General features: G+C 34.9%; 3 protein-coding genes across 20 annotated transcripts in view; 1 reads left to right on the top strand and 2 right to left on the bottom strand.

Moving 5' to 3' along the window:
• Positions 1–7,610, bottom strand: part of LOC125645858 (lysosome membrane protein 2-like) — a 51,529-nt gene extending 43,919 nt beyond the window's left edge. For 2 of the 3 annotated variants that reach the window (XM_056158138.1, XM_048871770.2), the window contains exons 1-2: positions 7,568–7,610; positions 3,206–3,319 (exon numbers count right to left, since the gene is read on the bottom strand). The gene's annotated coding sequence lies outside the window, so the exon portion shown is untranslated. The remainder of the gene's footprint in view (positions 1–3,205; positions 3,320–7,567) is intronic. The other variant, XM_056158124.1, reaches the window with a different exon arrangement.
• The window catches only part of LOC125645782 (probable tubulin polyglutamylase TTLL9), a 42,496-nt gene extending 21,125 nt beyond the window's left edge, over positions 1–21,371 (top strand). The window contains exons 1-20 of one of the 15 annotated variants that reach the window (XM_048871625.2): positions 7,096–7,115; positions 11,487–11,613; positions 12,528–12,577; positions 12,702–12,788; positions 13,186–13,233; positions 13,740–13,766; positions 14,695–14,739; positions 15,035–15,082; positions 15,326–15,379; positions 16,140–16,172; positions 18,142–18,253; positions 19,023–19,108; positions 19,217–19,250; positions 19,368–19,502; positions 19,586–19,717; positions 19,847–19,934; positions 20,219–20,340; positions 20,444–20,577; positions 20,662–20,906; positions 21,045–21,371. In XM_048871625.2, coding sequence (XP_048727582.2) covers positions 11,596–11,613; positions 12,528–12,577; positions 12,702–12,788; positions 13,186–13,233; positions 13,740–13,766; positions 14,695–14,739; positions 15,035–15,082; positions 15,326–15,379; positions 16,140–16,172; positions 18,142–18,253; positions 19,023–19,108; positions 19,217–19,250; positions 19,368–19,502; positions 19,586–19,717; positions 19,847–19,934; positions 20,219–20,340; positions 20,444–20,577; positions 20,662–20,906; positions 21,045–21,115 — 1,569 coding nt within the window. In that variant the 5' untranslated portion in view covers positions 7,096–7,115; positions 11,487–11,595 and the 3' untranslated portion in view covers positions 21,116–21,371. Of the gene's footprint in view, positions 1–7,095; positions 7,116–7,782; positions 7,938–11,486; positions 11,614–12,527; positions 12,578–12,701; positions 12,789–13,185; positions 13,234–13,739; positions 13,767–14,694; positions 14,740–15,034; positions 15,083–15,325; positions 15,380–16,139; positions 16,173–18,141; positions 18,254–19,022; positions 19,109–19,216; positions 19,251–19,367; positions 19,503–19,585; positions 19,718–19,846; positions 19,935–20,218; positions 20,341–20,443; positions 20,578–20,661; positions 20,907–21,044 lie in introns of those variants that run through there. The other 14 variants (XM_048871611.2, XM_048871643.2, XM_048871652.2 and 11 more) reach the window with 14 other exon arrangements.
• Positions 21,372–22,624: 1,253 nt separating this feature from the next.
• LOC125645484 (inositol 1,4,5-trisphosphate receptor type 2-like) overlaps positions 22,625–27,366 on the bottom strand; it is a 57,223-nt gene continuing 52,481 nt past the window's right edge. For both annotated transcript variants that reach the window (XM_048871035.2, XM_056157902.1), the window contains exons 60-71: positions 27,144–27,262; positions 26,718–26,887; positions 26,225–26,371; positions 25,942–26,103; positions 25,714–25,825; positions 25,500–25,623; positions 25,218–25,393; positions 24,917–25,069; positions 24,752–24,829; positions 24,010–24,129; positions 23,779–23,916; positions 22,625–23,673 (exon numbers count right to left, since the gene is read on the bottom strand). In XM_048871035.2, the coding sequence (XP_048726992.2) occupies positions 23,107–23,673; positions 23,779–23,916; positions 24,010–24,129; positions 24,752–24,829; positions 24,917–25,069; positions 25,218–25,393; positions 25,500–25,623; positions 25,714–25,825; positions 25,942–26,103; positions 26,225–26,371; positions 26,718–26,887; positions 27,144–27,262 (2,066 nt within the window). In that variant the 3' untranslated portion in view covers positions 22,625–23,106. The remainder of the gene's footprint in view (positions 23,674–23,778; positions 23,917–24,009; positions 24,130–24,751; positions 24,830–24,916; positions 25,070–25,217; positions 25,394–25,499; positions 25,624–25,713; positions 25,826–25,941; positions 26,104–26,224; positions 26,372–26,717; positions 26,888–27,143; positions 27,263–27,366) is intronic.

Here is a 27,366-nt window from a genome sequence, read left to right on the forward strand (position 1 = left end):
CTGTATGCACATTGATTTAAGAATAATTCAAAAAGAGTTGTGAAAACAACAAAACAGTAGGAATTGCAAGAACAGTTTCTGCTGATTGCTGGATTTATATTCACAAATCTGGAAGCACTAGCTCAAAAGTCAAAGTTCATATCGAAGAATTTCATCTTATTAATGCTTCTTAGCTTGGCAAATCTTGACATTTTTTCAATACTGTGAAGTTGGATGATTTGTTGTTTCTTCAGCATGGCTGCTTGCCCATTATATATATATCTCTCTTGATTATTTGATAATTTATGCACTTTTTTTTTATAAGGGCCAGCAAAAGGTGTATCTAATATAATGATTATGTACTTTAATTCTTTTAGGGCTGTGACAGAAAGACAGGTTCGATCGTTGGTGGCCGGCTCGGTAGAGCACCTGACTAGAGATTCAGGGGGCCTGAGTTTAAATCCCCGTCTGGTCTAGCTGTTACATTTCCTCCTTTCCTAGCTGTTACATTTGGTGCTGTGGACCCGACCAGCTAGCCCCTGGGTGTCTGAGAATGCCTGTCAGCTGGGGATAAAGACTCTGGGTTAACGTCTTTGAGGTTTGATGACATTTAAGGAGGGAGGAATGTGGTTCGCAGACAGATTGCTGATGGCTATATAACTCTGTTGGTAGAGCACCTGACAAGAGATTCAGGGACCCGGGTTCGAATCCCAGTCTAGTCCGGTTCATTTCTCCCTTCCTGTTACAACAGCTAAGGCACTACACTGTCAATCTAATGGAAATATGTTTCAAACACAGAAACTTTACAAATGATCTAAACAATTAAACTACAGTAATTAACATATAATCAATGTGTCACCTAGCTATTCATTACAGTATCTGTATATTGGTTTTAAAAGCTTGTTTGTGAAATGGGAAAATACTTTACATACATTGGCAATGAGCAGGGAATAACAGAAAGATGAGATCAATACATTTGGCTTTCATAGAAACTTGTCAATCTGACTCCTCAATTTATGATCGGGTACATGTCCTTATAGACACCTTCCATTACAGCTACAAACAGCAGACAACCAAAATGTTGTCTGCCACCACAAAATCACTAACCATGCTAATGCTAGCTTGCCTATACTGATGGCTTAAGGGAGCAAACTGTAAGATATAGTATCCTATGGCCCAGCAAACAGAATATTTACCTTAATTAGCATGATATGAAATTTGTAATTTAGAAAATTAAAATCTATTATTAATAGATCGAATCTAAGTTTTATATTGATGCAAAGCAGTATTGCTGTAGCAATAAAATGGAAACAGAAATATATTGTCATCTCAGCTAGTTTATAATGATTTAAAAAATGTTGCACAAGTGAAATCAACTGATCAGTTGGTGTTTTATATGTGAAATTGAATTTTATCAAATTTCAGTGAGAAGTATATAGACATGTCATACAGATGTACAAAACCCAACTGCATAAATCTTGTATTTGGTGTTTGATGTGAGTTACAAAAAGACATATATCTAGCAAATATTTCTAAGCAGCTGCAAGAAACCATGAAATTACATGAATGTACATCTTGTTAAATCAATCAATAAATGTACATCTTTTCATATCATGATATACAAATTTAATTATGAATTTGAAATGGCATAAATAAATCTTACCCTAAAAATCTAAAATTTCCTTAACATACTAATGTACGAATATAATTCCCTGTAGTGTATAACACAGTTTACGACACATAAAAAACTTGCATGGACATTGACAAAGTTCTGAATCGGCACTACGCCATCCTCCGGATATTTTGGTGCTGCAGTACTAATAATGCTTTCTAGATATATACACCAGTTATCAATGTACCTTTGTGCTTCATTGTATACCACAGTGTAATTTGGGTTATCTTCATTCTTTATATTTGCTGAATAAATATTTACATATATTATGCAGCTGGCCGTCCTCGTTTTCATACCTCCATGGAAGTTTGTCAAGTGGGGATGACAACCAATACACAATATAAGTACATCATATAACAAGGTAGTATCATGTATTAGTATACAGATATTGAACCCGGCTAGTATCATGTATTAGTATACAGATATTGAACCCGGCCAGTATCATGTATTAGTATACAGATATTGAACCCGGCCAGTATCATGTATTGGAATACAGATATTGAACCCGGCCAGTATCATGTATTAGTATACAGATATTGAACCCGGCCAGTATCATGTATTAGTATACGATATTGAACCCGGCCAGTATCATGTATTAGTATACAGATATTGAACCCGGCCAGTATCATGTATTAGTATACAGATATTGAACCCGGCCAGTATCATGTATTAGTATACAGATATTGAACCCGGCCAGTATGATGTATTAGTATACAGATATTGAACCCGGCCAGTATCATGTATTAGTATACAGATATTGAACCCGGCCAGTACCATGTATTAGTATACAGATATTGAACCCGGCCAGTATCATGTATTAGTATACAGATATTGAACCCGGCCAGTATCATGTATTAGTATACAGATATTGAACTCGGCCAGTATCATGTATTAGTATACAGATATTGAACCCGGCCAGTATCATGTATTAGTATACAGATATTGAACCCGGACAGTATGTATTAGTATACAGATATTGAACTCGGCCAGTATCATGTATTAGTATACAGATATTGAACCCGGCCAGTATCATGTATTAGTATACAGATATTGAACCCGGCCAGTATCATGTATTAGTATACAGATATTGAACCCCGGGCCTGGATACAGGAGTCTAGATACTCCATTTAAGATATCAGATACCACTATACTTAACCTAAAAGAAGTAATCCTTATATATCCAATATCATCCATGGTCTAAATTACACATATAGATAATTTTGATTTTATATGATACATGTATATATTACTTGAAATGGAGAGACCATTTGCAAAGTTTTCCAACACTCACAACGGATTATATATATACCTATATAAATTTATAAATCTATCAATTCAGATACGACAATATTGACTTCACTGTCAACACAATGTACATGTATATTTGTACATTGGGGACATTTGGCAATAATAGAAATGTTGGCTTTTTAAGCAGATGAGGAAATTTTGCCAAAAAAATATTGCCAAAATCTTTATATATATATATATATATATATATATATATATATATATATATATATATATAAGCACTAAAGTTCCAACAACACCCGATACCTCAAAGTGTCGGATCCACAACATGGACACAAGGTCAAATACAAATTTTGGATCAGCTCTTTGGACGAATAAGGCATGTCCTAATTCGCTCCACTTTTAACATTGATTGGTAACCTATAAAGACCAAAAAACATGTAGTCTGCGTTGTAAATACGTTTGTAGATTAGTGTAGTTGTTGTGCTAGATATATTTATATGTAGTTTTTGTTATCATGCTCTGTTGATATTGGCCACATTATGTAAATTCTTTTCGTTTGTCCCGAAAATTTGACAATCTGGTTGTTCGTGTCGTTGGTCATTTTAGTGCTTTGTGTGTGTGTGTGTGTGTGTGTGTGTGTATATATATATATATATATAATCCAAATAGAAAGAGTTGATATCACACAGTCAAAATAATTCAATAAAAAAGCAGGAAAATATACAGTTCCAAAATATATTTAAATCACTAGCCCTTTCTGGATTTTAACATCCATCCTCAGGTGAATACAAATTAATAATCTGTAAATTTGTATTCACCTGAGGATGGATGTTAAAATCCAGAAAGCGCTAGTGATTTAAATATATTTTGGAACTGTATATTTTCCTGCTTTTTTTATTGAATTATATATATATATATATATATATATATATATATATATATATATATACACACATGTATATTCAATATACTTGTTAATGAAATTGCACCAAAAAATAAAGAGAAAAATATTCCCAGCACCAAAATTGCTTGATATTCCACATTTAATACAGAATGAATTGGGTAAGGCTTACACAACAACTCTAGTCATAAATGTAAGACATCCCTTTTCTATGATGTCAGAAGCATACAGCTCATGTTCTTAGCAGGTTTTTCTATTTCTAAAGTTAAAAGTATGACGTCTCGCAGTTGTTGTTATGCTGTTGTGATGTCACAGTAGTCAACGAAGAACTGTACAAACAGCATGATGCAAAATACATAATTATGTGTGTCACAAATCAGCATGAAACAGATAAAACAGAATTCAATTTCATATCTACTACCAGTATACTAAACTTTAATACATTATAGGCAGAGCTAGAAATTTTAAAAGGAGGGGGTTCAACTATCATTTCTCCAGCTACCAATAGACATGTATTTAGGTACATGTAGCTGATCAATTCCAGAGGTGACAAAGGCGGGGAAAGGGGAAGTGTGGAAGGGAGCAAGCCCCCTCCTGTTGGTGAAGGTCTTTGGGCCTCCCCCAGAAAATTTTCTAATTACCATAATAGAAGGCATTTCCTGCAATCTATAGGCAGTTTATTCCTGGAAGAAGACAGTCTATTTAAAATGGAACCGAAAAATTCAAGATTTACAGTTACCAGAACACAAAAATATATATTACACATATATGAGCCACTGCTCGTATGTTTAAACAAGTGGAAGTGTCATTGTATAGTGTGTACTAGTAATTAAATCTAGAAGGTTGCATATTTCTTGCACAAAATACATGCTACGGAAATTTTTTTTTGAATGGATAATGAAATAAACTTAGTTTTAACATCAAAAGTGATTTGTTCCCTGTCAGCATGTGATTTCTAGAAGGTTGTAAAGACATAGAAATATACTAAGTATGGCAATGTTTAATCGGTTAACCGGTTACTCAGTTGGAACAATGGTACTTGGTTGTAAAATCCGCAATTGATTAACCAAATTTTTTTTTTATGAGTATATATTTCAATATTTCAGAGAATTAGTTGGCAAAATTGTAAAATGCCAACTTTGCTCAGCAGAATTGACTTACACTGGCGGTACCTCAAATATACATGTATGCCTGTGCATTTAGAGGCAAAGCATCGTAGTGAAACAGCTAAAACTCCGGAAAAAAATCCATCAATGACATCATTTGTATTCCCTTAGAATTTGAAGACTTTTTTGTACAAAAAATGGCAAATTAAATATGTGATTGATCACTGTTTGTTATCTTCACCTTTCATATTAGTTCTGACAACAGTGAAAGTGTAGGTAAACTTGTGAAATCTGGACTTATTTATTTCTCTTTGAAGTCTTGTGCATCTTTCATGCTTTCTTCATTATCTCACACTTAATTAGTGCATTTAAATAAATGTTCTAAATAATTATGCTCTAATTAATATACACAGAATATTACTGGTGTGTTTTTGCATTGTATTTTTTGAGCATATATAAACAAAGCAAACTTGAGAAATTGAAGCCATTAACAATTTAACAAAATGTATATTTTGATACGATTAACTGGTTAATCGGTTGGAACGAGTTGCGGTTAACTAGTCAGGTGGTCTACCAACTGAGCTATCTGGCTACCCGCGATCGAACCCAGCTGACCACTACATTCCTCCCTTTCTAAATATCTTCACATTTGAAGACCTCAACCCAGGATCTTAATCCCTGGCAGGCATTTTCACCTGTCAGATCCAGGGGCTGGTCTACAGCACCAAATTAATAGGAAGCAATTTTTTGGGAGGGGGTGTTGTGGGTGGGTATGGTGGACAGATGTGGGCCCGTTTCCCTTTCATATTCACCCTCCTCCATCCCCCTCTCCCCCTTTTCTCTGCCTTCTCATTCCCCTCTTTTCCCCCTCTCACGGTCCCCTGGCCCTGACGGGCGCTTGTATCATAAACTTTGCAAGTTATACTATATAACGGGAAGTTTCTAGTATACCGGTCCCCTGAAGCACGCGACTGTGCATGAACAGTTATTTCCCTTGCCGTTGCTAAGCGGAATGTAAACACGCCGCCATTTGCATTTTCGCCTCAGATGCTGAGCAATGAAAATCGTGCGATAAAAATAAAAGCCCGACGGCGTTTGAGTATACTAAGCGGGGGCTTGGGGGCGGCAGCCCCCGACAAGTCAAATGTAGTTAAAATTGTCTTACCTTACAACATAAAATCATCTATAAGCTGTTGTTTACATTAATCAGATCGAAGGGTTGAAGAACTAGTCGTTGTTTGGCAATCAAGGGTTCCGAAGTAAGGTTGGGTACGAGTATCGAGGGGGTCATATACAGATTTAATGAGTTCTAGAAATTTAAGGAATGAATCTTGGCAGTCTGTAAGATATTTTTTTCGGATGCAGTACTGACTAAAATAAGTATCGTACAGAGATTTAACTGTGCTGCTGAACGGTAATGACGTTTTTAATGCACGCTGAGTAGATTCTATAGTATCACAAAGTTTATAATTATAGTTGTACCGGGCTGTATCTTGGTTTTTATTATTTCAAGCAGAGTTTCTCGTGTTCGATCTACCACTGTTGTAAAAAAGCACCTTTTCGTCTCTCTTTCAGTGCCACCAAAAACCCAGACACCGTCCACTTTCCGTCCCTTGTGAAATTTTCTTTTACCAAATTTCATCAATTTCAAAAAAAAAAATTCCCACTCCTCCTATTTTTTCTGAATTCTTCTCTTAAATATGCATGCACTTCTCTGGAATAATTATACCAATCAACAACAGTTTGACTTGCAATTTCAAGTTTGTGTCTCACGAAACTTTTACTAGCTTTGTATACCCAGAAATATGTTCTTAACAGAACTTTTTCCAGCATTAATTTGTGTTTTTCAACCAGCTACCAGTCCTGATGGAAATTTTGGTTAGAACATCTCCATATAAATCCGTCGCTTGAATATGACGAATCCTTTAATCCAAATTTCCCGTTGCCACAGCTGCCACAGATTTTGCCGTCCAAATTTATCAAAACTGATAATCCTAGTGAATCAGCTCTCTTGCATCAGTACAAATAAAAAGCAAATTCAGTTTTAGAGGCATTTTCATCGCAAATCAGCTGTTCAGTTTGTTTACATCAACACCAGTGACGTCGTGTCATACAAATATTCATGAGAATTACGTTTACAAAGCGCACGTGACCCTTTTGCTCAACAACGGATATCGCGGATTCCATTTATTTTGGAACAAAAAATGTACGTCTTCTTGCATTATTTTTCATTTCGGATTTAAAAAACAGTTTTTTAAACTTCATTTTTAACAAGGAATTCGAATTTGGGGTTATTTTTGTGATTTTTTTTCCGTTTTAGCGATTTTACTGATCGCTAACGCGATCGTATATATATACTAAACCGCCTTCGACGGCACACATTTTAGCGCCATATTTGGGGGACCGGTATACTAGAAGTGTTCCAATATAACTATATAACAGACAGTTAAACAGTATAGCTTGCAAAATTTATGAAACACGCGTCTAGCTGTGCTCTAGCCCCTGGATCCTTCCCCCCATGATTCCATCCTCTTCTCCCCCATGATCCCATCCTCTTCTCCCCAACATGCACAAGCAGTTGTAATTGGTGCATTTAACATGTCAAATTATCAATGGCAGTGCGTGCGGTAAAATATGTATTGTCAACAAAGTACTCACCAACAACTAGTGCCTAGTGGGTTACATGTTGAAATCAAAAGTGAAAGTAAACGGTATCGATGGAGTTTTAATCATGCGTCTTTGAGTACTTTTCCAATATCAACATCTTCTATAGTTTGATGAAAGATATTGTGTGAATGTAGTTAAGAGTGTTTAAATTAAGCTTTTATTATTTGTTTTTGTACAAAATTTGAATTTCAATGACAAATCATCAATAATAAGAAAAGAAAATCTAACAATAATAATTAATGATATCAAATTCTATTGACACCGCTCCATCGGAACATTTATTGCTTTTAATGGTATAGGAGAAACCCGAACGGAAGAAACAAAAATGTCGGACAAAAATGTTTGGCTTCCTTAGAAACAGGTATTCTGTGGTATATAATGTGTACACAACTTTTATATTCTATTTGTAATTATTGTTTTTGAATACATTTCTAAAATTACAACGCTGACGCCCGAGAGATGCCACAGGAGTCGGTATTTTTATCTGTGGAGGTCGACAATGTAAACAACAACCACTGAGCTTCGTAAGCTCGCTTTAAAAGCTGTTAAGCTCAGTGGTTGGTGTTTACATTGTAGACCTCTGCAGATAAAACTGCCGACTCTTGTGCAGATTCGAAGATACCGCACAAAGTCAAACTTCAGATTCGTTGTGATTTTAATATTGGACTGTAGCTAAATTCACATGTACATGTAACTTTAGTACTTGGATTATTCTCTTTAGAGAAGTCGAGAGGCATAGCCTACATCGACTTCTCTTCGCAAGCATTCATGTTTTGATTCTGGAAAACGTGTAAATGCCGGAGTCGGTGACGGTTTATGCTTCAACCGACGTTTCGACTTAGATGTGCCTGGATTTACGCAATAGACAATTTGTTTTCAAACATTTATTAACAACAATGCTCAAAACTGTCATAAAGAAATCAACACTTACTTGCTTTTAATCCATTTTCAACATGTCCCCTGTCCCGGGTTTACGTTAACTGGTCTTGGGAGCTGTCACAATAGGGGACCAGTTAAGAGAAAAGCAGGCTGACGTAATCAGAGTTGTGATTTAAACCCGGGACAGGGGCATATTGCATTTACACGTTTTCCAGAATCAAAACATGAATGCTTGCGAAGAGAAGTCGATGTAGGCTATGCCTCTCGACTTCTCTAAAGAGAATAGTACTTGGATATACTGAAAAAAACTTTGTAATCTGACAGGTTGTTAGCCCGTTATGAAACAGTTATTCTCCAACCTACTGCCATTGAATTTTTTTTTCGAAAAGTACTTCTAAGCTATTCTCACTCATTTCCTCGACCACTGGGGTCGTTTGGGGGGGGGGGGGGGGGGGGGGGGACTTAATGGAGGAAAATCGTCATAACTTATTTTATGCCATGCCATTCTGTTGGTAGTTGTTGTGAGGAGATCTGCCATTTATATTTTGGTCCATTCCTTGATGATGTCGGACCAACTCTTCCTGAGCTGCCACCCCGTCTGCGCCCCTCTCTTTACAGTCCCTTGCAGGATGGTTTTGGAGAGGTCCGTGCTATGTTGTATGGCGTGACCAAGCCATACCTGGGATCCTCCATCATTTTGACTATTACCAGCAGTGGTTCTTGGGGTCCAACAACATTACTGACCAGGTTCCTCACTTAGTCATTGGTCTTGTGCTCCCTGTAAGAGATGTGTAGTGGTCTCCTCAGGCACTTAATGGTTTCGAATGCTTGAGTTCTTCTCTCTGTTTCTGCCATCAGTGTCCATGTCTCACATCCATATAAGAGGATGGAGACCACTAGTGACTTGTAGCATGAATTTTGTGTGGAATCTGGTGTTGCTCTTCCATTCCCTGCTCAGTCTGGCCTTTGCTGCTGTTGCAGAATTGATCCTGTTTTGGATTTCTGCTGTGCAGGTGCCATCTTTGGACATGGTTGCTCCCAGGCACTTGAAGCTGGTCACTTCCTCCAAAGGCTCAACTTTTTTTCTACAGTGGTTTAAATAGGGCACCTACTACATATTTTTTGATCACGTGAATTCAATGTACATACGTCATTATACCGGCATCAAACCAGTTTGATGTTTCGTTGCGTCTACGTATTACATGGACAAAGCTGTATTATTTTGAGCATGTATTAACTTCTGTGCAGGACTCATTATATATTTTCTTTTACATGTAATATCTTGTGCGCATGATACATCATTTTGACATTCAGCATCTAATGTTTACTCATCTTATAATCAATATGATTATTACTCGCAATGGACTGGCATTGCAGGGTTAGTATCATTTGCCTGTATGTGGGATTAAACAATATAGGCCATGTAGCATCATAACTGTGTATGTAATGGTCGATTACAGTTTAAGATTGTATGTCTCATACAATTTACAGAATTAATTTAACTACAAAAACATAATACACTGTACTTTATATCTATGTAAAGCATCATGGAGCCAATTATAGCACTATTTTTAAAAGTAAATGTGTAGATTTTTTTAATTACAGTATAAAAGAATGGATAAGTACTAAATTGATTTTCTAAAATTAGCTGATTATAGGCAGAAATTATTAGGGGTGAAATGATGCATCGTGATGTGGACGAATCGCAATGTAGTGGTTTCGATTTGATGTTCGATTTATTCCGGGTCTGTTTCGGTTCGATACGGTTCTAGAATCATAGGACACATTGTTTTTGATAACACTGTTTCTGACTGGCCAATGGAATTGAAAATTGCCTAATCAACGTACGAGTAAACTTTGCTGTATCAAAATGGACGCAGTCGAGTTGAAAACTGTACTCTCAACATATAAATCCTGGGTATGATGACATTTCGGCTTTAGGATAAATTAAGTGATAAGAGTGTTGCTTTATGTTAAACGCATTTATATTATGTAGAATTATTTGCAGAGAGCAATAAATACAATGAAACATAAAAAATCTTAGCAATAAAAAATTTGGTACATGCTATATATTGTAATCGAAAATCATTGAATCGAGACTAAAGTAGCGAAAATCAAATCGAATCGAGAAGGTACAGTGTAACGTTTCACCCCTAGAAATTATCCCTCAACTTTCATGTTTTTATATTATAACCAATTTGAAAATACAAACAACTTGTACATATTTCTCTATCATTGTGTAATGTAACAAATCAGTGATTCTTCTTACTACTGATAAAAAGTATGTTGTCTCAAAGTTTCTTCTTTAGACAAAATAAATATTTCCTCTTTCACAGTTAACATTTTTCCTTCAATTGTAGATTATCAACTGCTATATTGAAAAAACTCCCAACATAGATTGTACATGAAAACATGAATATGAGTTTACTAGTATATAATAACAAAAATCTGTTTTATTTCTCTATCATTTTGTATTACTATCAAAGTCAGACAATATTGATTTAACGATCAGTGAGAAGTTGTTGACACTATTCTGAGATATTGTAATCTGAAAGGGAATTTGAATAATATATATAGATTTTAAGTGAAACACTCAATAATAATATGCCATGAACATGAAATATAATTAAGTTGTGTACTACATTTGGCTGATAAACATGTCATGCACATGAGAAGATATATATATATGTTGAATGCATGTGTATAATTGAGATTTAAAAAAATATTTGTATAATTTATAATATCTTAAATATACCAGTGTACTATGCAGCGGTGTTAGAAGAATATTTTATATGGGTTGTGATTATATGTTATGAAGTACAAAGTAAAAGGTTATCAATTTAACTACTTGTGATTTTTTGTTAATTCTACATTTGTATAAGTAAATGCAGGTTTTTTAACTGGTACTACTTTGTTAAATCTACTTTTGGTTTGTTTTAAAATACTTAAGTAGTAGTTAAATCTAGTGCTAATTATTGTATACTGGACCTTATTGCCTTAATTGTAAGTCAATTATACTTCTTTTACACAGATATCCTTCATTTCACCTGTAATCTAGATATGTAATGACAGTAACCATATTGGAGGAATAAAGGAAGCTTCAATTGCAGAGTTGTCTTTCTTCTGCTTCATCGCTGAAGATGTCAAAGGGGACGAAGGTAAGCAACATTTACAGTACTGCTAAACCCTGAATCAAATCACTGAAACAAACCTCATTTACTGCTAAATCCTGAATCAAATCACTGAAACAAACCTCATTTACTGCTAAACCCTGAATCAAATCACTGAAACAAACCTCATTTACTGCTAAACCTTAAATCAAATCACTGAAACAAACCTAGCTTATTTACTGCTAAACATGGAATCAAATCACTGAAACAAACCTCATTTACTGCTAAACATCGAATCAAATCTCTAAAACAAACCTTATTTACTACTAAACTTTAAATCAAATCACTGAAACAAACCTATAGCTTATTTACTGCTAAACACCGAATCAAATCTCTGAAACAAACTTTATTTACTGCTAAACATCGAAACAATTATCACTGAAACAAACCTTATTTACAACTAAAGCCTGAATCAAATCACTGAAACAAACTTCATTTACTGCTAAACCCTGAATTAAATCACTGAAACAAACCTCGTTTTACGTTTACTGTTAAACCTCAAATAAAATTACTGAAACAAACCTAATACAATATTTACTGCTAAATCCTGAATCAAATCACTGAAACAAACCTCATTTACTGCTAAACCCTGAATCAAATCACTGAAACAAACCTCATTTACTGCTAAACCTCAAATCAAATCACTGAAACAAACCTCGTTTACTGTTAAACCTCAAATCAAATTACTGAAACAAACCTAAGACAATATTTACTGCTAAAACCTGAATGAAATTACTGAAACAAACTCTATTTACTTCCAAACCCTGGTAGTGAATCATACCACTGTAACAAACATTATTTACTGCTAAACTCTGGATCAAATTTTTATTTTCGTCCAGAACATTTTATATTCTTGAAGTGCCAAATCCAGTTCATTTATTATACATCTTTTATTTTTTCAGATCCCTGGCTATATGCAGGGAAAGGGAAGAAATCCAAGAGGAATTATTGGGTAAAATATATCAACCATCTCACTCTTGTAAACATTTTGTTCAATAGTACAAAAATACATACATCTTCAAATTTGTAATATAGGTTTAGAAAAAAAACCAAACATGAATAAATTGTATTTCTAGAGATCGAGAAATTCGGTACAAATGCTCCTTGCAGAACACGATTCTAGACGTGCTTCGTGGACGTCCGGGGTGGCAGGAAGTCCCTGGGTAAGATTTCTCTGTTTTTGTAAAGCTGCAATTTCATGTCTGTGGAGACTTGGGGGAACACCCAAAGGAGGCATGGGTTGAGTGTGTTGTTTTTAGAATTAAGCAAATGATTCATGCACAGTCATATTAGTCCTAATTCCTAATAGTATAGAAATAAGTAAATTCGCTATAAACTTACATCACCTTAAAGGTAATATCTGACAGTCACTGTGGTTAATGAAAAATGAAATTATAACACACAAGATGTTAGTAGAACTAATGCAAATATAAGCATGCTGTAGAATCATTCATTAACTTACTAAGTGTTTGATGTCTTGTGAATTGTTACATTAACTGGTAGTCCTTGTGGGGTTTTATGTCTGGGAATGTATCTCTGTTGTTTGCTTTCATCTTTCAGTCAAAATAATGTACAACAAAATGTACAGGCTAACACAAAACAGCAGGGGTAAGTCCGACACCTATGTATAGTCATGATTCTGTTTTACCCTTTATAAAGTCTGTGTTAATAATAACTTCTTGAACTATTGTATATCATATAATATCATCATGATTGTATTGTAAAGTTCCTTAAGACTTTAATACATTATTATATGTATAACTAGACAGGCTTATGTTCTATTTGTCAGAATTTTCAATTAAGTGTTCTATGATTGTGTATATGCATAACCGATCACAAAGACCTGAGTCAAAAATTATACTGAAAGATTCAAGTTACTAATTTTTTATTTTGTGTTTAACCTAATTTGTCTTATGATGAAGCATTTTCTTGTTTGAGCACACTGTTGATGTCAATTAAAGCATTTCCATGTATACCTTGTGTCGCCATAGCTAATTGCGCGTAGTAACTGCTGAAAATATTCTGCATCTCCCTGAAAAAGCGTAAACTTTAATATTGTTATTATATAACCTCTATGATACTTCGATATGAAAATTTTACTTAATTGTCAACAGAGCCATCCCACAGTCTTCAAAATCAGGGTAAGGTAATTTATTTAACAGGGTGGAAGGTCAAGGTGGAAGGTCACACCAGTATATTTAACTATGCATACATGGTGTTAGTGATGTTCCTGCAGTTATCACCAATAATTGATTGTATGTTGCTAGAAACACTCCAATTTTGATTGCTGATTGCTTTTGATAATTGACTATGTGTAATATTATACACATGTAATAAGAAGTTTGATAAAAATTGGGATCTGAAAAAGTATCATGGGGTGATCCTGATATGTCATGTAATATTTTATAGATAGATAATAATGGAAAAGTCTGTTTATAACCATACAACATACAATGTCATAGCTGTTATAGGAAAAATGCTTCACTGATTCCTAAAACTTGGACATATATGATATAATATTGATTTATTAATGATAGTATTTAAATTAATTCCAAGAATTGATTTATGAGAATTGTTCAGTTCCCATCACTTCTATTATACCACATGCAACGAAGTTGCTGAGGGTATATTTTAATGTTTATGACCTGTTCATTAAGCAGTTCATCCATCAGTCCCTTTCTTGTCACCGCACCTCCTCCGAGACCACTCAACATTTTTGTTTATCTGATTTTGTGTATTTGAATATTCAGTGTATCTGATTATTCAGTATATCTTATTATTAAATTAATCTTATTATTCAGTGTATTTGATTATTCAAATAAATTTGATTATTCAGAGTATTTGAATATTCAGTATATCTGATTATTCAGTGTATTTGAATATTCAGTATATCTGATTATTCAATGGATTTGAATATTCAGTGTATCTGATTATTCAGTGTATTTGATTATTCAGTGAATCTGATAATTCAGAGTATTTGAATATTCAGTATATCTAATTATTCAGTGTATTTGAATATTCAGTGTATCTGATTATTCAGTGTATTTGAAATTTCTGAATCGATTTCAGTCAACAATCCACTGGTCAGCCACCATCAAACACTGGCAAAGCAGGGTAAGACTAGGCGTATGTTGTAGTCATATTGTAACAAGTTCTAAACAATATATCAAAACTAATACCAACCTCATAAACATGAAAATCTCTCCTTTTCAAGTCAACATTAATAAATTTTAAAGCAATTCTGAAATTCATATGCAATTTTGTATGGCCAATCAACATGAAATATTTTAAATCTATAGCAAATTGAGTTGCAGTTGTGAAGGGTAAGAGAAATTTGGGCGGGTAATATTGTGCATACATTAATGTTCCTGTAAAGATTGGCCTTTATCAATGTTTGGGTGAATTACAGATCAGGTACAACTACTACCCAAGGAACGACCTTTGGAAACAAGGCCAGGTAAGGTCATTGCCATGGTGATATTTAAGCACTTTGGGATTGAGGTGCATCTATTGAATGGAGTCTTAAAATTACTGTCTCTTTTGATTCATTTTGATCTCTACCAGATTTAAACACTTTAAACACATACTTTGTTCCTAGTGTCCTGAAACCCATGTAGTTAGAAATAGTTAAGAAGTCACAAAATATTATTAAAAGTTACATAATACGAAATAAAAATAAAACTGTAGCTTTCTGCATTAGTGTAAGAATTTCCCAAGGTCCAGCCACACAAACCACAGTGCCCACAAGAATAGGGTGAGTTCTTTAGAACTGAAACCTTTCTTTATTATCTGTACCCTTTATAATAAACCCTTTACTAATTGTCTGGGAGGCCTGTAAACAAACAGGTATTGGCTCCTCTTAGCATGATGATATACATGTTCTGTTATAAAACTAATCAAAATTCTCTCTCTCTCTCTCTCTCTCTCTCTCTCTCTCTCTCTCTCTCTCTCTCCAATACAGTATTATTTGTGGTAGAAGACATATATAATTATATACAGTACAGTAGCTTACTAATTGGGACCAAAGATGCACGTGCATATCTATTTCCCTGCATGTCTGAAGCTGGGTATTTTAATTATGAATTATACAGTATTATATTCTTTGTCCAAATTGCATTTCCCTTGCGCATCTGATTGGATTGCTTTGCTTCACATAATGAATTTTCTGTTTCAGTCTTCAGTATGCGTACATGTATATCAGCTTTGCACGCCTTTTGGTTTTTTTCCCCGGGAAATTAATTGAATTTAAGACGCGCGATATGCTTTGCGGTTTATGCAGATACATGTATTTTACTTTGTGGTGTATTTGTTGTTAATGCACTGTGCGTGTTTTTGTCGACACCTTCAATGTTACTTGTTTATATAATTAAAACCTGATCATTACTTAATCCTTTCATTTTCAGCATCTCGTGTGATATTTTACATTTTAGCAATATATAAAAAAAAATCAAACATTTATTAGAGTAACAGATTGAAATTGTAGGTTAATGTAGTAGTAACCTTTGACCTTTCAGTTTTCAAAGCATCCCTCCTATTACACGGAACAGGTAAGCTCCCGACCTCTTTATCTGGCTCCGTATTAATACCTGCGGTCCGTGTAATTATACCCTAACAGATGTAGATAATTTTATTACATGCATTTACACCTGTTAATAATTTTCCCGTAAGCAAAGTAATTTGTTTAATTGAAAATGCACAATTTCAAACAATTAATTAGTATAGAAGTCAAATGAATCTTTTCTTTCAACCAAACGAAAAACAGCTGTTATAAAACTTTGGTATATTCTCACGTTCTGTAGTTATTCGGAAATCCGTTTTATTTAAATATTTATGAATTTGTCCCTTGGATTAACACGGACCACATCTCCACTAACAGCACCTTTTGTTTCTATCCACCACTTTCCATATTCTTGGTCTTGGCTCTGTTTAATGATTATATTTTTTTCATTACAAGCCTTTCCTGTTGCTTTCATTTATTCGGTATACATGATATGCATTTTGGAACAACGTTTTATTATCCAGAAGGAATTTGAGCCAACAGTTTTGGTTTTTTAGAAATATAGTTATTTATTTTTGCAGGACGTATTATTCTTGAATAAACGTACTTCGAATGTCAGTACATAATGTAAATATGAATAAAGATATATCAATCATAATAAATTACAAATTGTAATATTGGGCATGCATGTTCTGTGAATCTGAATAATACGACAGCGTATTTGTGCAATTTAGAGAAAAGGGATGTACATGTATGTGTTTAAGCCCTAGCTTTTACAATTAAAAAATAAATCATATAAATTTTAATTTATCAAAGCATTTGCACGATTTAGTAAATTGCTTACCAAGTCATTCTAACAATTTTTATTTTTTATTTTTATGCCCTTGCCATGGAATGTCGGGCATGTAGTGTTGAAACCCATTCCCATCTTTCCATCATGATTCAGTTTCCGTTCATTTTCTCTGGTACAGATGAGCATTATTTATATGAAATTTGGTATATAGACACATCACGAGAATGTCCATGTCAAGTTCTTATTTGGTTCTGGTTGAATAATTTTTAACAGATTTGTGTCCCTTGCACGTAAATTTTTTTTTCAAACAGCACAGGAATCTGAAGTTCTGTTCGAAATAAAAATCCGGAAAAAACATCCACCGTCCTTTTTTTTATATAGAAAACGGAGGATAATTTGTTCCCGGATTTTTATTTCAATTTAATTAATAGAACTTCAGATTTCCGTGATTTAAGTTATACATGAACATTTTGAATTAAAATTCAGGATGTAGATACGTCACGGAAATACACAGGTCAAGTTTGCATTTGGTTTCTAAAGGTAAATTGTTTGGGCAGAGTTATGACCCATGGACTTTAAAAATATAATGTCCTTGAAATCTTTATCTCAGTCATACACGAACTTTTTGCTTTGAAATTTGGGAAATAGATTTATCATCAGAATACGCAGGTCAAATTTAATTTTTGGAATAGTTCATCCACATGGACTTGGGAAAAAATTCAAACTTTTACTTTAGTTACATGTACTTCTGCTCATAATCTCAGGATTACTTCAGTAAGAGTTGTAGATCGTAGCAGGAGGATGCTATATCATAAAGTACAACAATGATATAAAGTTTGTTGCAAGCGAGGGCATTTGTGTCGTTCCGATACATTTAGTTTCTATTCTATCCAAATAAATGAATATACTGACGTGGAATGGAGAGCAGATTCAATGAGCTAGTTTTCGCAATTCCTGATTATATACCCCGATGTACTTCAGTCTATATGAATAACACTTTCACAAATACATTTTCTATATTCATGCACCAATAATTAACTATGTAAGAATCTGTATGTAGTTAGTATGATATTACCATGTCTCTTTTTATGAACATTCTCGGTATGGAGGGATATTATAATAAAGTCTGTAATTTATATCCGTGTGTTCGATTGACTTTTTGTGTTGTACGATATTATGCCTCTCGTTGCTCTGTTGTTATATGTTGGTACATGTGTACTTATAGTGATGGAGACTGGGACTTCTATTGGTGTGATAGGGAGTGGCTTCATCAAAACTACGACACTATGTTCCTCTACGAACACCAGAAAATCCTACACTTCAGAAATCACTATGAGGTAACACAACTAATTAAAAAAAGCTTCAATCTACACTATGTGTTGATGTTTGAATATTACCCCCCCCCCCCGTATATTTTCATATAAACCATTGTTCTCCTATTGTGGCCCCACCCTACCCTTTGGAGCCATAATTTGGACAGAGTTGAATCTGCATTACCCGGGAATACTTGCATATTAATACGGTTAATCATGGCCCAGTTCTTGAATTTTTTTTCTATGTATCCCCATACAAAACTTTGATCCCTTATTGTAGCCCCATCCTACCCCTGGAGTCATGATTTGGACAAACTTGAATATCAGGAAGCTTCCACACAAGTTACATCTTATCTGACCCAGTGATTGGCAAGAAGAATTATAAATTACCCAACCCTACATGTATATTGTTTCCTTTACTTGATTATCTCCACTTGGAATGGGATATGGTCCTTCATTTGAACAAAATTGAATCCACTTCACCCAAGGATACTCTGTGCCGAGTTTAGTTGAAATTGGCCAATGGTTCTGGAGAAGATGAAATTGTGAAAAGGTTGCAATGCCAACCGACGGACAACGGACAAAGCTCACTTGAGCCTTTGGAATAAAAAAAAAAGAAGAAAAGAGAAGATATTTGGAATAATCTGTTTGGTGTCTTTTGTTGGGAGAATTGCTCTGCATATGAACTACTTTCATTTTGTACTTTAATTTTGACATCCTCCATTATGATTTTACAAGATACTTGTTAAACACATTTTATTTTACTAGATTTGAATCAATATCTTCTTTATAGCTGACGCGCAAAAATTTAATGGTCAAGAATCTCAAACGCTTGAAGAAACAAACTGAACGAGAGCAAGGCAAAGCCGAGGGACTGAGGTACTATAGCTTACTCAGTGTAAGAATAGGAAACACATTTCTAAGAATGCATACCCCCAGGATGTTGATTTTACATGATGAAGTATATATTGTAACTTTCTTTTGTAGCTTCGAGTTCTTTCCAACAACTTATGAGCTCCCCGTACGTAGTATACTAGTGACATTTTTAAATCTCCTATTTCGTCACTAAATACTGTGCCTATGCGCCAGTATGCGGTATAAAATATCAATATTTCAATTCATCATTCTGATTTCGTAGTCTGAGTATCACATATTTGTCGAGGAGTTTAAGAAGAACCCAGGAATCATCTGGATTATGAAACCAGCGGCCAGAGCTCAAGGTCGAGGCATCTTTCTGTTCAGGAGACTGAAGGACATCACAGACTGGAAAAAGGTACCCAGGCTTTCACATGGTAGGTCATATCTGCCAGATAAATGTAGAACAAATTTAACATTATATAAAAACTGATTCTGTAGGGAGAGTACCAACCCCTGAGTGACCCTAACCGTGATGCTCCAGAAACCTACGTGGTTCAGCGGTACATAGAAAACCCCTACTTAATTGGTGGCCGAAAGTTCGATGTTCGAGTCTACGTGTTAGTTGTTTCCGTGAGTTAGATTTTGATTCGTATAAAAAATCTAATTTTATGGTATCCATACATCTTTGTTTTGACTTGTTATTCAGAACTTTTTCTGAATATTCCTTCATTTAAGCCTAACTTGTTATTTTGTTGATAGTATAATCCTCTCAAAGTGTGGCTGTACAGGAGCGGGTTTGCTAGATTCTCCAATACAAGGTTCTCTCTTGATTCCATTGAAGATACATGTATCCTTGACTATTTCAGGAGTTGAAGGGTGTATGTGTAGTGTAATGTGTCAATGTTTGGGTAGGTGGGCGAGCTATTACATGGGGTGCTTATTTAAAAATCCATGTATTGAGATATACTTTGATTTTTAGAAATGTACCTAGATACGATGGCATGCTCGTCTTGTTTTACAGATGTCATTTACGCCATGCATTTTCTAGATCTAAGGTCGTTCATGTTAAGCTTAATTCTTACACAAGTGTTGTTTGGTGGGAAGTAAAGTGATTCTTTAACCTTTGACAAGATGTTCATTTGACAAACGTTGCAATCCAGAAAAATGCCCCAGACTATGACCCTGACAAGGGATGCAAGTGGTCCACCCAGCAACTACGAAAGTACCTCTCCGCTAAGCATGGGGTCGATGCTGTAAGTTCAACGAAGTCTTAATTTAAGTCTTGTAAACACTCAACCTTTGCCTTATTCACTGTGTGTAATTCCCAAGACTAAAAGTTTGTATTTATTTTTGTAGGTCAGAAAAGCTTACAAAGGGATTGACAACATTATTATCAAATCATTACAGAGTGTTCAAAAAATCATTATCAACGATAAACATTGCTTTGAGATGTATGGTTATGATATTTTGTTTGATTCTGATCTCAAACCGTAAGTATTCGATTTTCAAAAGGAAACTGTTTGTGGATTAGATAAGTTATAGAAATGATCAGTAATGGATTCCCTTTCATACAGTTGGTTAATAGAGATAAATGCCTCGCCATCACTCACTGCCAGTGGAAAAGAAGATTATGAATTGAAGTTTGGACTTTTGAATGACTTATTAAACGTCCTTGACCTGGAGAATCGTCTGACGGGTAAAGAAAAGCGGATTGGAGGATGGGACTTATTGTGGGAGGACGGACCAATTTTGGCAGACGACGGAAACATGGAATGTGTCCCGAACGGGAACACGACTACCATACCAAACTCCTTCCTAGGTGATATACGTTGACGGGTTATACAGTGAATTGTTAAAAATACCTTTCATTTGAATTAAGAGATTCATTAGTGATATGTTTTTGTTGTTTATATGGAATGATTATATTAATGTAGCTTATATCTATGTTTTGGTGTAGGTTGCCATAACGACAGAAAGAGACAGTTACGGGAATTGTATATGGCTGCTCAATCGGTCAAGAAGACGTGACGAGGCATGAGAAAATGACTATACAGTGGATCTCATTTCTGCGAGAGGACTTGTCAAAGTGTAATAGGACTATACTGAAAGCAATTGCCTCCGAATTCCGTTCGGTTTTTTTTGGACAGCTTTAAACAGTATTTCACATGCTTTGTCCAGTATTACCGTATATCTTCCCAAGAAGCTGTCCAGAAGTTTTTTGTCTCGGCATTAAACTTCCAAATATTGTACATTGTTTTGAGATTAAAAGACATTTAATACACCAGTTGCGTTGTACAGAGTAGAATCCATCATAATGTTTGTTTTACGCTGTCAGGAAAGTTGAGATGAAAGCATGACGAATGCAGACGGATTAATTATTTGTGTCGATTTCGTATCTTAAAGAAGAATATAAAACGAATACCATAAAATACAAATATATATCAAACAGAAAGAGGAAAAGAGGCGAGAAGACGAATGAGCACAATACGAAATTGAATGCTATAATATAGAACATGCATGTAGTTTAGATTTTGTAGCATGACCTGGTACTTTGTCATTAGTTTCTTTTCCATTAAGGTAATGGCAGAGGACGTCTTTCGCTGACCCTCTATTTTAATGTTGAAATTGAAAATCAGATGCGATTCAACTTCTGAACCATTCTCTGACCCTTTCTTTTAATGTTGAAATTGAAAATCAGATGTGATTCAACTTCTGAACCATTCTCTGACCCTTTCCTTTAATGTTGAAATTGAAAATCAGATGCGATTCAACTTCTAAACCATTCTCTGACCCTTTCCTTTAATGTTGGAATTAAGAACCATGTGATTCGACATTCTGTTTCATTGTCCAACTCACAACCTTATTGTGAGAGAGTTTGTGCATGATGTATGTATACATGTATTGCTTGTCGATATTCATACTTCATCGTGTCTTGGACCATGAGGAAGGACCTAACTCCATTGCCATGTACAACACCTCTTCTTTACACAAATCTTGACGAATGCCTGTCCATATTAGCAGAAAAGTCAATCAAAGAGAATATCGTGCGTTGAAAAACACTGTCCAAATTAAAACGTACATCTTGACCACCACAAGAACACCGAACAATGAAAAATAAAGTAGAAAAAAGTAGAAAATACAGAATTTAAAGCGAATTCATTTCAAACTAGAAATACATGTACATTGTGAATCAGTTGAATTGTGTTGATTTCTGAATTTATTGACACCAAAAGGGTCCAGAAAGAAACTATTGCAATTGTGTTTATTTAATCTGGAGAGAAATGGGATGTTCTGTTGAGCAGCATTTTTTTTTTGCACGACGTTCATTTGCATCTGCATTCATATAGCAACCCCTTCGTCTTCCCTCGTGTTCATTTCAATAACTATTAAAAGAATTCAACGCGAATGTTTTGTCCCCATCCGTAGGTACAGTGTAAACGAAGCTTAACCTAAACCCCGAATAAGGGAACTTGATAATGATCACTGACAATATTTGAGACGTATTCACTTGATGTTAATTGAACAACTAACACTATACAAAAGTTAACGCATTTATTTGTAATTCAAGATGACAAAATACAAACATTTAGAATGATATTAATTATACAACAATCATTTATAAGTTCAAAACCGGGTAATGCTTTTATGATTATGGAGTGTGTGATTGCAAACAAACGCTTATGCAAACATAGAAATATAATAAAATATTGTACAACAGGTATTGCTATGTGAATGAAATTATGCAACGAAGACCGAAAGTAAATACAAAGCATCTTGAATTATATACAAAATACAAATAATGAAATAGTCGATAATAAACATATCGCCTGATGGTTCTTAAAGTAACTAGTGAATTAAATGCAGCATACATAATGCATCTTTCGCATTGCAATATCTCGTAAAGGGTTTACTTCGGTATGGAAAAGAATGACTGAATCCACAAGCTGTATAAGTGGATATTAGTAAAGCTCCAAGAAATCCACAATCCAATTTGTTAACGTTTGATACATCTTCTACACTCAAAGTCTTGTTGATTCTTTCACACTATCGTCATCCGTTTCGTCTTCAACAAGAACACGAAGTTCATCTCCAGACTTTGGTTCGTCTTCACTTGAAGGTTGAACAAGTGCTGAAATTCCAGGAATTGACAAGGCACGTTCCCTGAAAGCAGGAGGCATCGGCTCCAACATACCCAAAGTGGAGAAATCCTCCTTCAGTAAGTCATATTCCTCACGAATACTACCCACTGAATCCGAGTCCTCAGTCATTGCTACTTCCGATTCGTCTGACTCTTTTAGGACGAGTTTTGCTTTTTCGACAGAGTCTTTCTTGGTGTAGTCCTTTCTATCTGTGGTCCCATCAGTGGTGCCAATATCTATGGCGGGAGTCTTCTGAAGACTGACGATACTAGGAGGTCTGGAGAGGGATCTGTCGGATTTGGGCTTGATGATTATTTTCTCACTAGTCTGTGATTTTCCATTGTCATTACCATTTTCTTCATCTTGGATTCCAAACATAAACTGACGGTGTTTCTCTTGCCACCTCTTCTGCTTCATTTTTTCTGCCTTTCGTTTCTTCTCCGTTTCCTACAATATGCAGATTATATAAACCATTGATGTTTTAAGAGTTTACTGGGCGCTCTTTATTATTCTTTAAGAGTGGTCAAAATAAATGGATAAATGTAATGTTACCTCCTCTTTCTGTTTCAATGCTATGGAAGTAACCCTGTTCAAGAGTTCGTCAATTTTGGACTCTGTTGAGTCGGTGTCTATAGAAGTAAGGCAAAGGGCCCGATTCATCGGGAAGAAATCGTAGTTCTCTAATGCTACCTTCAAAAGTTCATAAATCAATGAATTAGAGTAGAAGAAAATTACACATAACTTAATTTTCTTTATGAAGAAATTTCGGCACTTGTTACTTACAAGTTTGTGGACGTAAAGTTCCAACGCTGTGAAGTCGCTGGTCTTGACGTCCTCAAGATGGATCAAGAAAAATACATAGGCCCACATGTTATGTTCATTCCGAACATGGTGATCAAATCCCTGATTTGAAAAAACAAAAACTCTATTTTTACTACTTGTTAATTACTAGTAGTCTCTTATCTGAAAAGGTGAAGGGGACTACTGGTTTCCTGTCCGTTTGTCACATCTTAGTTTTCATCATGCTTTGATTTAGGTAGCTGAAATTTGGGATGATTTGCTAATGAATGTTTAAATTTAATCACAGATGACTGATTTTTAAAGATTTATGGAACTTGTTCCGAATGTAGTTTTCTTAGTCTTCACTATGCTTCAACTTCGTAAACTAAAATTTGAGATGTGATTATCTAATGAGATATGTTACGTTTCATGTTCAGCATGTTTGACTCAATCTAACAATAATTGTAAGACTTAGTTGCATGGTTGATTGAACTTATTTTTACCTGTAATTGTTTTTCTGCATTCTTTTTATTGTGCGAGTTGCATATAATTTGTTTGAATAAATTATGAAATTTTCTTCTTTTTAAATGATCATACAAAAACGGCTGATGTAAGATCATTCGCGCAGAATATTACATGATCGACTGAACTTGAGGCTGGGGACATGTATTGCTACGCATTACTTACAGAATGCTTGTTCTATATGACGGTGATGGTTATACAATATTTTTCGATTTGAATTTACCTTCCCATTGTGCTCAAAATCGTAACTATTTCTACTGCAAATGAAGCACGTGTCCTTCATATCGGATTCAGCTCGCCACTGGAAGAAAAGTGCATACATATTACAGTAATGAATGTCATCCTAACTGTTCGATAAAGTGTATAATTAAGTTGTAAAATATTGTACCTTAAGGTCACGAAGCTCTGAGAATGTGTCCACAATGATACCAAATATTATGTTTAGACCAATAGTGGTGATGAATATGAAGAAAGACACGTGGTACAGAACTAGAGGCCAAAATGAGGCAAAGCTATCGTTTCTATCATTTTGCTTGACAGTCTGAAATGAAAAGAAGCCAATACTAACATTTAGAAATCTCAGTGTTCTGAATGAATGACCTTTTATAGTTGAAATTGACACTAAAAAGACATTTTACATTGATATCGTTAGCTCTAAATTTGATTGTCATAGTAAATACTGTACTTACATCAAACATGTCTCCGATGAGACCGTATCGAATGACTGTTACAGTGCATTGCCATAACGTAGAGCAATACAGGTACTCGCCAGGAGAGAAAAATGCACGAAGTAACGAAAACCCAACAAGTGCATAAATATATATCACAATAAGTCCAAGGATAGCCACCCACAGTAACGAAATACCTGGAAAAAATTGACAACCGAAGTTAGACAATTGGTAATCTTAACTTGGTAGAAGAGGAAATAAACCAGCTTTACTGAGAAATTTATACACAGTTTGTTAAGTTACCATTAAGAGTGACAGCTTTTATGACACCACTAAGAAGCTGATTGTTGTTGACAATGTTCAAAAGGTGGAATGCGAAGAAATATCCATGAAAAAATGTACCAGCAGCGGACATTGCCAAGAACAGCTAAAATAAAATTGCAGTGATAGATAGCACAATAAATATATACCCTCGAAAATCTCGAATCCGATATAATGAGAAAAGTTTACAACCTACCATGTAATAAAATGTTGTAAAGCTAAAAAATTTAACATCTAGTTTGGAGATTTCATCCGCCTTTTTCTCTGCAAGATCGTCCCTACTTTTCTTGCCTCCGCCACAAAGCGCTCTTTAAACCAAGAAAAATTGAGCTGTACAAGCAGGCTTGCTATTGGTGGCATTTATATGTGTGTTAATATGTTTCACATGGAATAACATTTATTCTGCGAATGAAATTACTGATACCTGAAAGGTGCTTTTATCTCCTCTTTACTTGGAAGTCGAGGATGGTTTGACAGGAAGTAACTGATGAGGACAAACAACGATAGCAGATTGTGGGTACCTCCTAGTGCATACATAGTCAGTATGTAATGGTCTAGTGGGATGAATGCAATGCGAGGAGATGGGCTAAAGAATACACCATAAGTCATTTTATTTAGCTGAAACTTGAAAGTGCATGTAAAGTTTACCATGATACAGGTATTACATGTATGTTACACCAAAACACATTGTCGAAAATATTACATACTCCTTGATCAACGCCCAGTCATATGTCTGGTTTGTGCCATTGATGACCTTCCCATAGTCCTCAAGGGAAGCCTTTGCATTCCACGTCACCAACATGAGCATATTGATAGCTAGACTCAGAATAGTCGCCCCATGATTCCAAAGTAACCTGAAATAGTCATGATATAGTCAATAAAGTAGTGCTGTAAACAAAGTATTATAAACATAGTACTGTAAATGTGGATATTTTTGCTAGTTGTTAATTACGCGTATTTCCTTTGCAAACCAAACACGTAGTGTTTAATTACTACTGTATGTAACACGTATATGGTACCCATTTTATATAATACATTACTTACCTAGGGGAATAGTACGCGTGGGAGTAATTTACATGACAATCCTGTAATCGCGTATTTAGTGTAAATAACCCCCACGCGTAAATTTCCACGTTTACAGTATATATAAATATTAAATCATCTAAGCATTTTATAAAAGGATAGAAGACACTACTTTACCATCCTTTGGTAAACATCATGGCTATAGGATTACAAAGTATTTTCCTCTGGTAGGAAATGTCCTGCATAATATCTCGTGTCCATCCCATCAAATCCCGGATCTTATTGCTTGGAGATGAGCGATCCACATTCCATTTAAGATTTTCTTTTACTTCTTCCCGGAGGAAATTCTACATTCAAAATCATATACCAAATTTACTAAATTAAGCACAATAAGAGATCTACCTGCTGAATTACTGTAATTCAAAGTAGTGCAATTCTAGCATAGTTTTCCGATATTGGTTTTAATGAATCATCATAAGATTTGTACGGATAAAGTATCAATTATCCGAAAACTGTCCTTTTGCAACAATTTCAAGCATTGTAACTTGAGATAAAATATAACCGTGTGAAAAATATTAATGCTGTAATAATCAACTACCACACCTTATTCTTCACACGGAAATTCACTTTTTGCAAAACGTCGTCTTTGATGATTTCTATTGAAAGTGAATTCTTTTTGTAGAATTCATAGGCTTTTGCTTGCTCTGGGGTTATTTGTAGAGCTGCAATAAAAGAAACAAAACAAAAAATATTAATCACACAGAAAAATTGAAGATCTCAAAGGAACTTAAGTCCCCCACTTGGATTAACAGACTTAGACTTAATT

This window comes from Ostrea edulis, chromosome 1 (assembly GCF_947568905.1).
Source record: "Ostrea edulis chromosome 1, xbOstEdul1.1, whole genome shotgun sequence".
In the NCBI taxonomy this organism is placed as follows: Eukaryota; Metazoa; Mollusca; class Bivalvia; order Ostreida; family Ostreidae; genus Ostrea; species Ostrea edulis.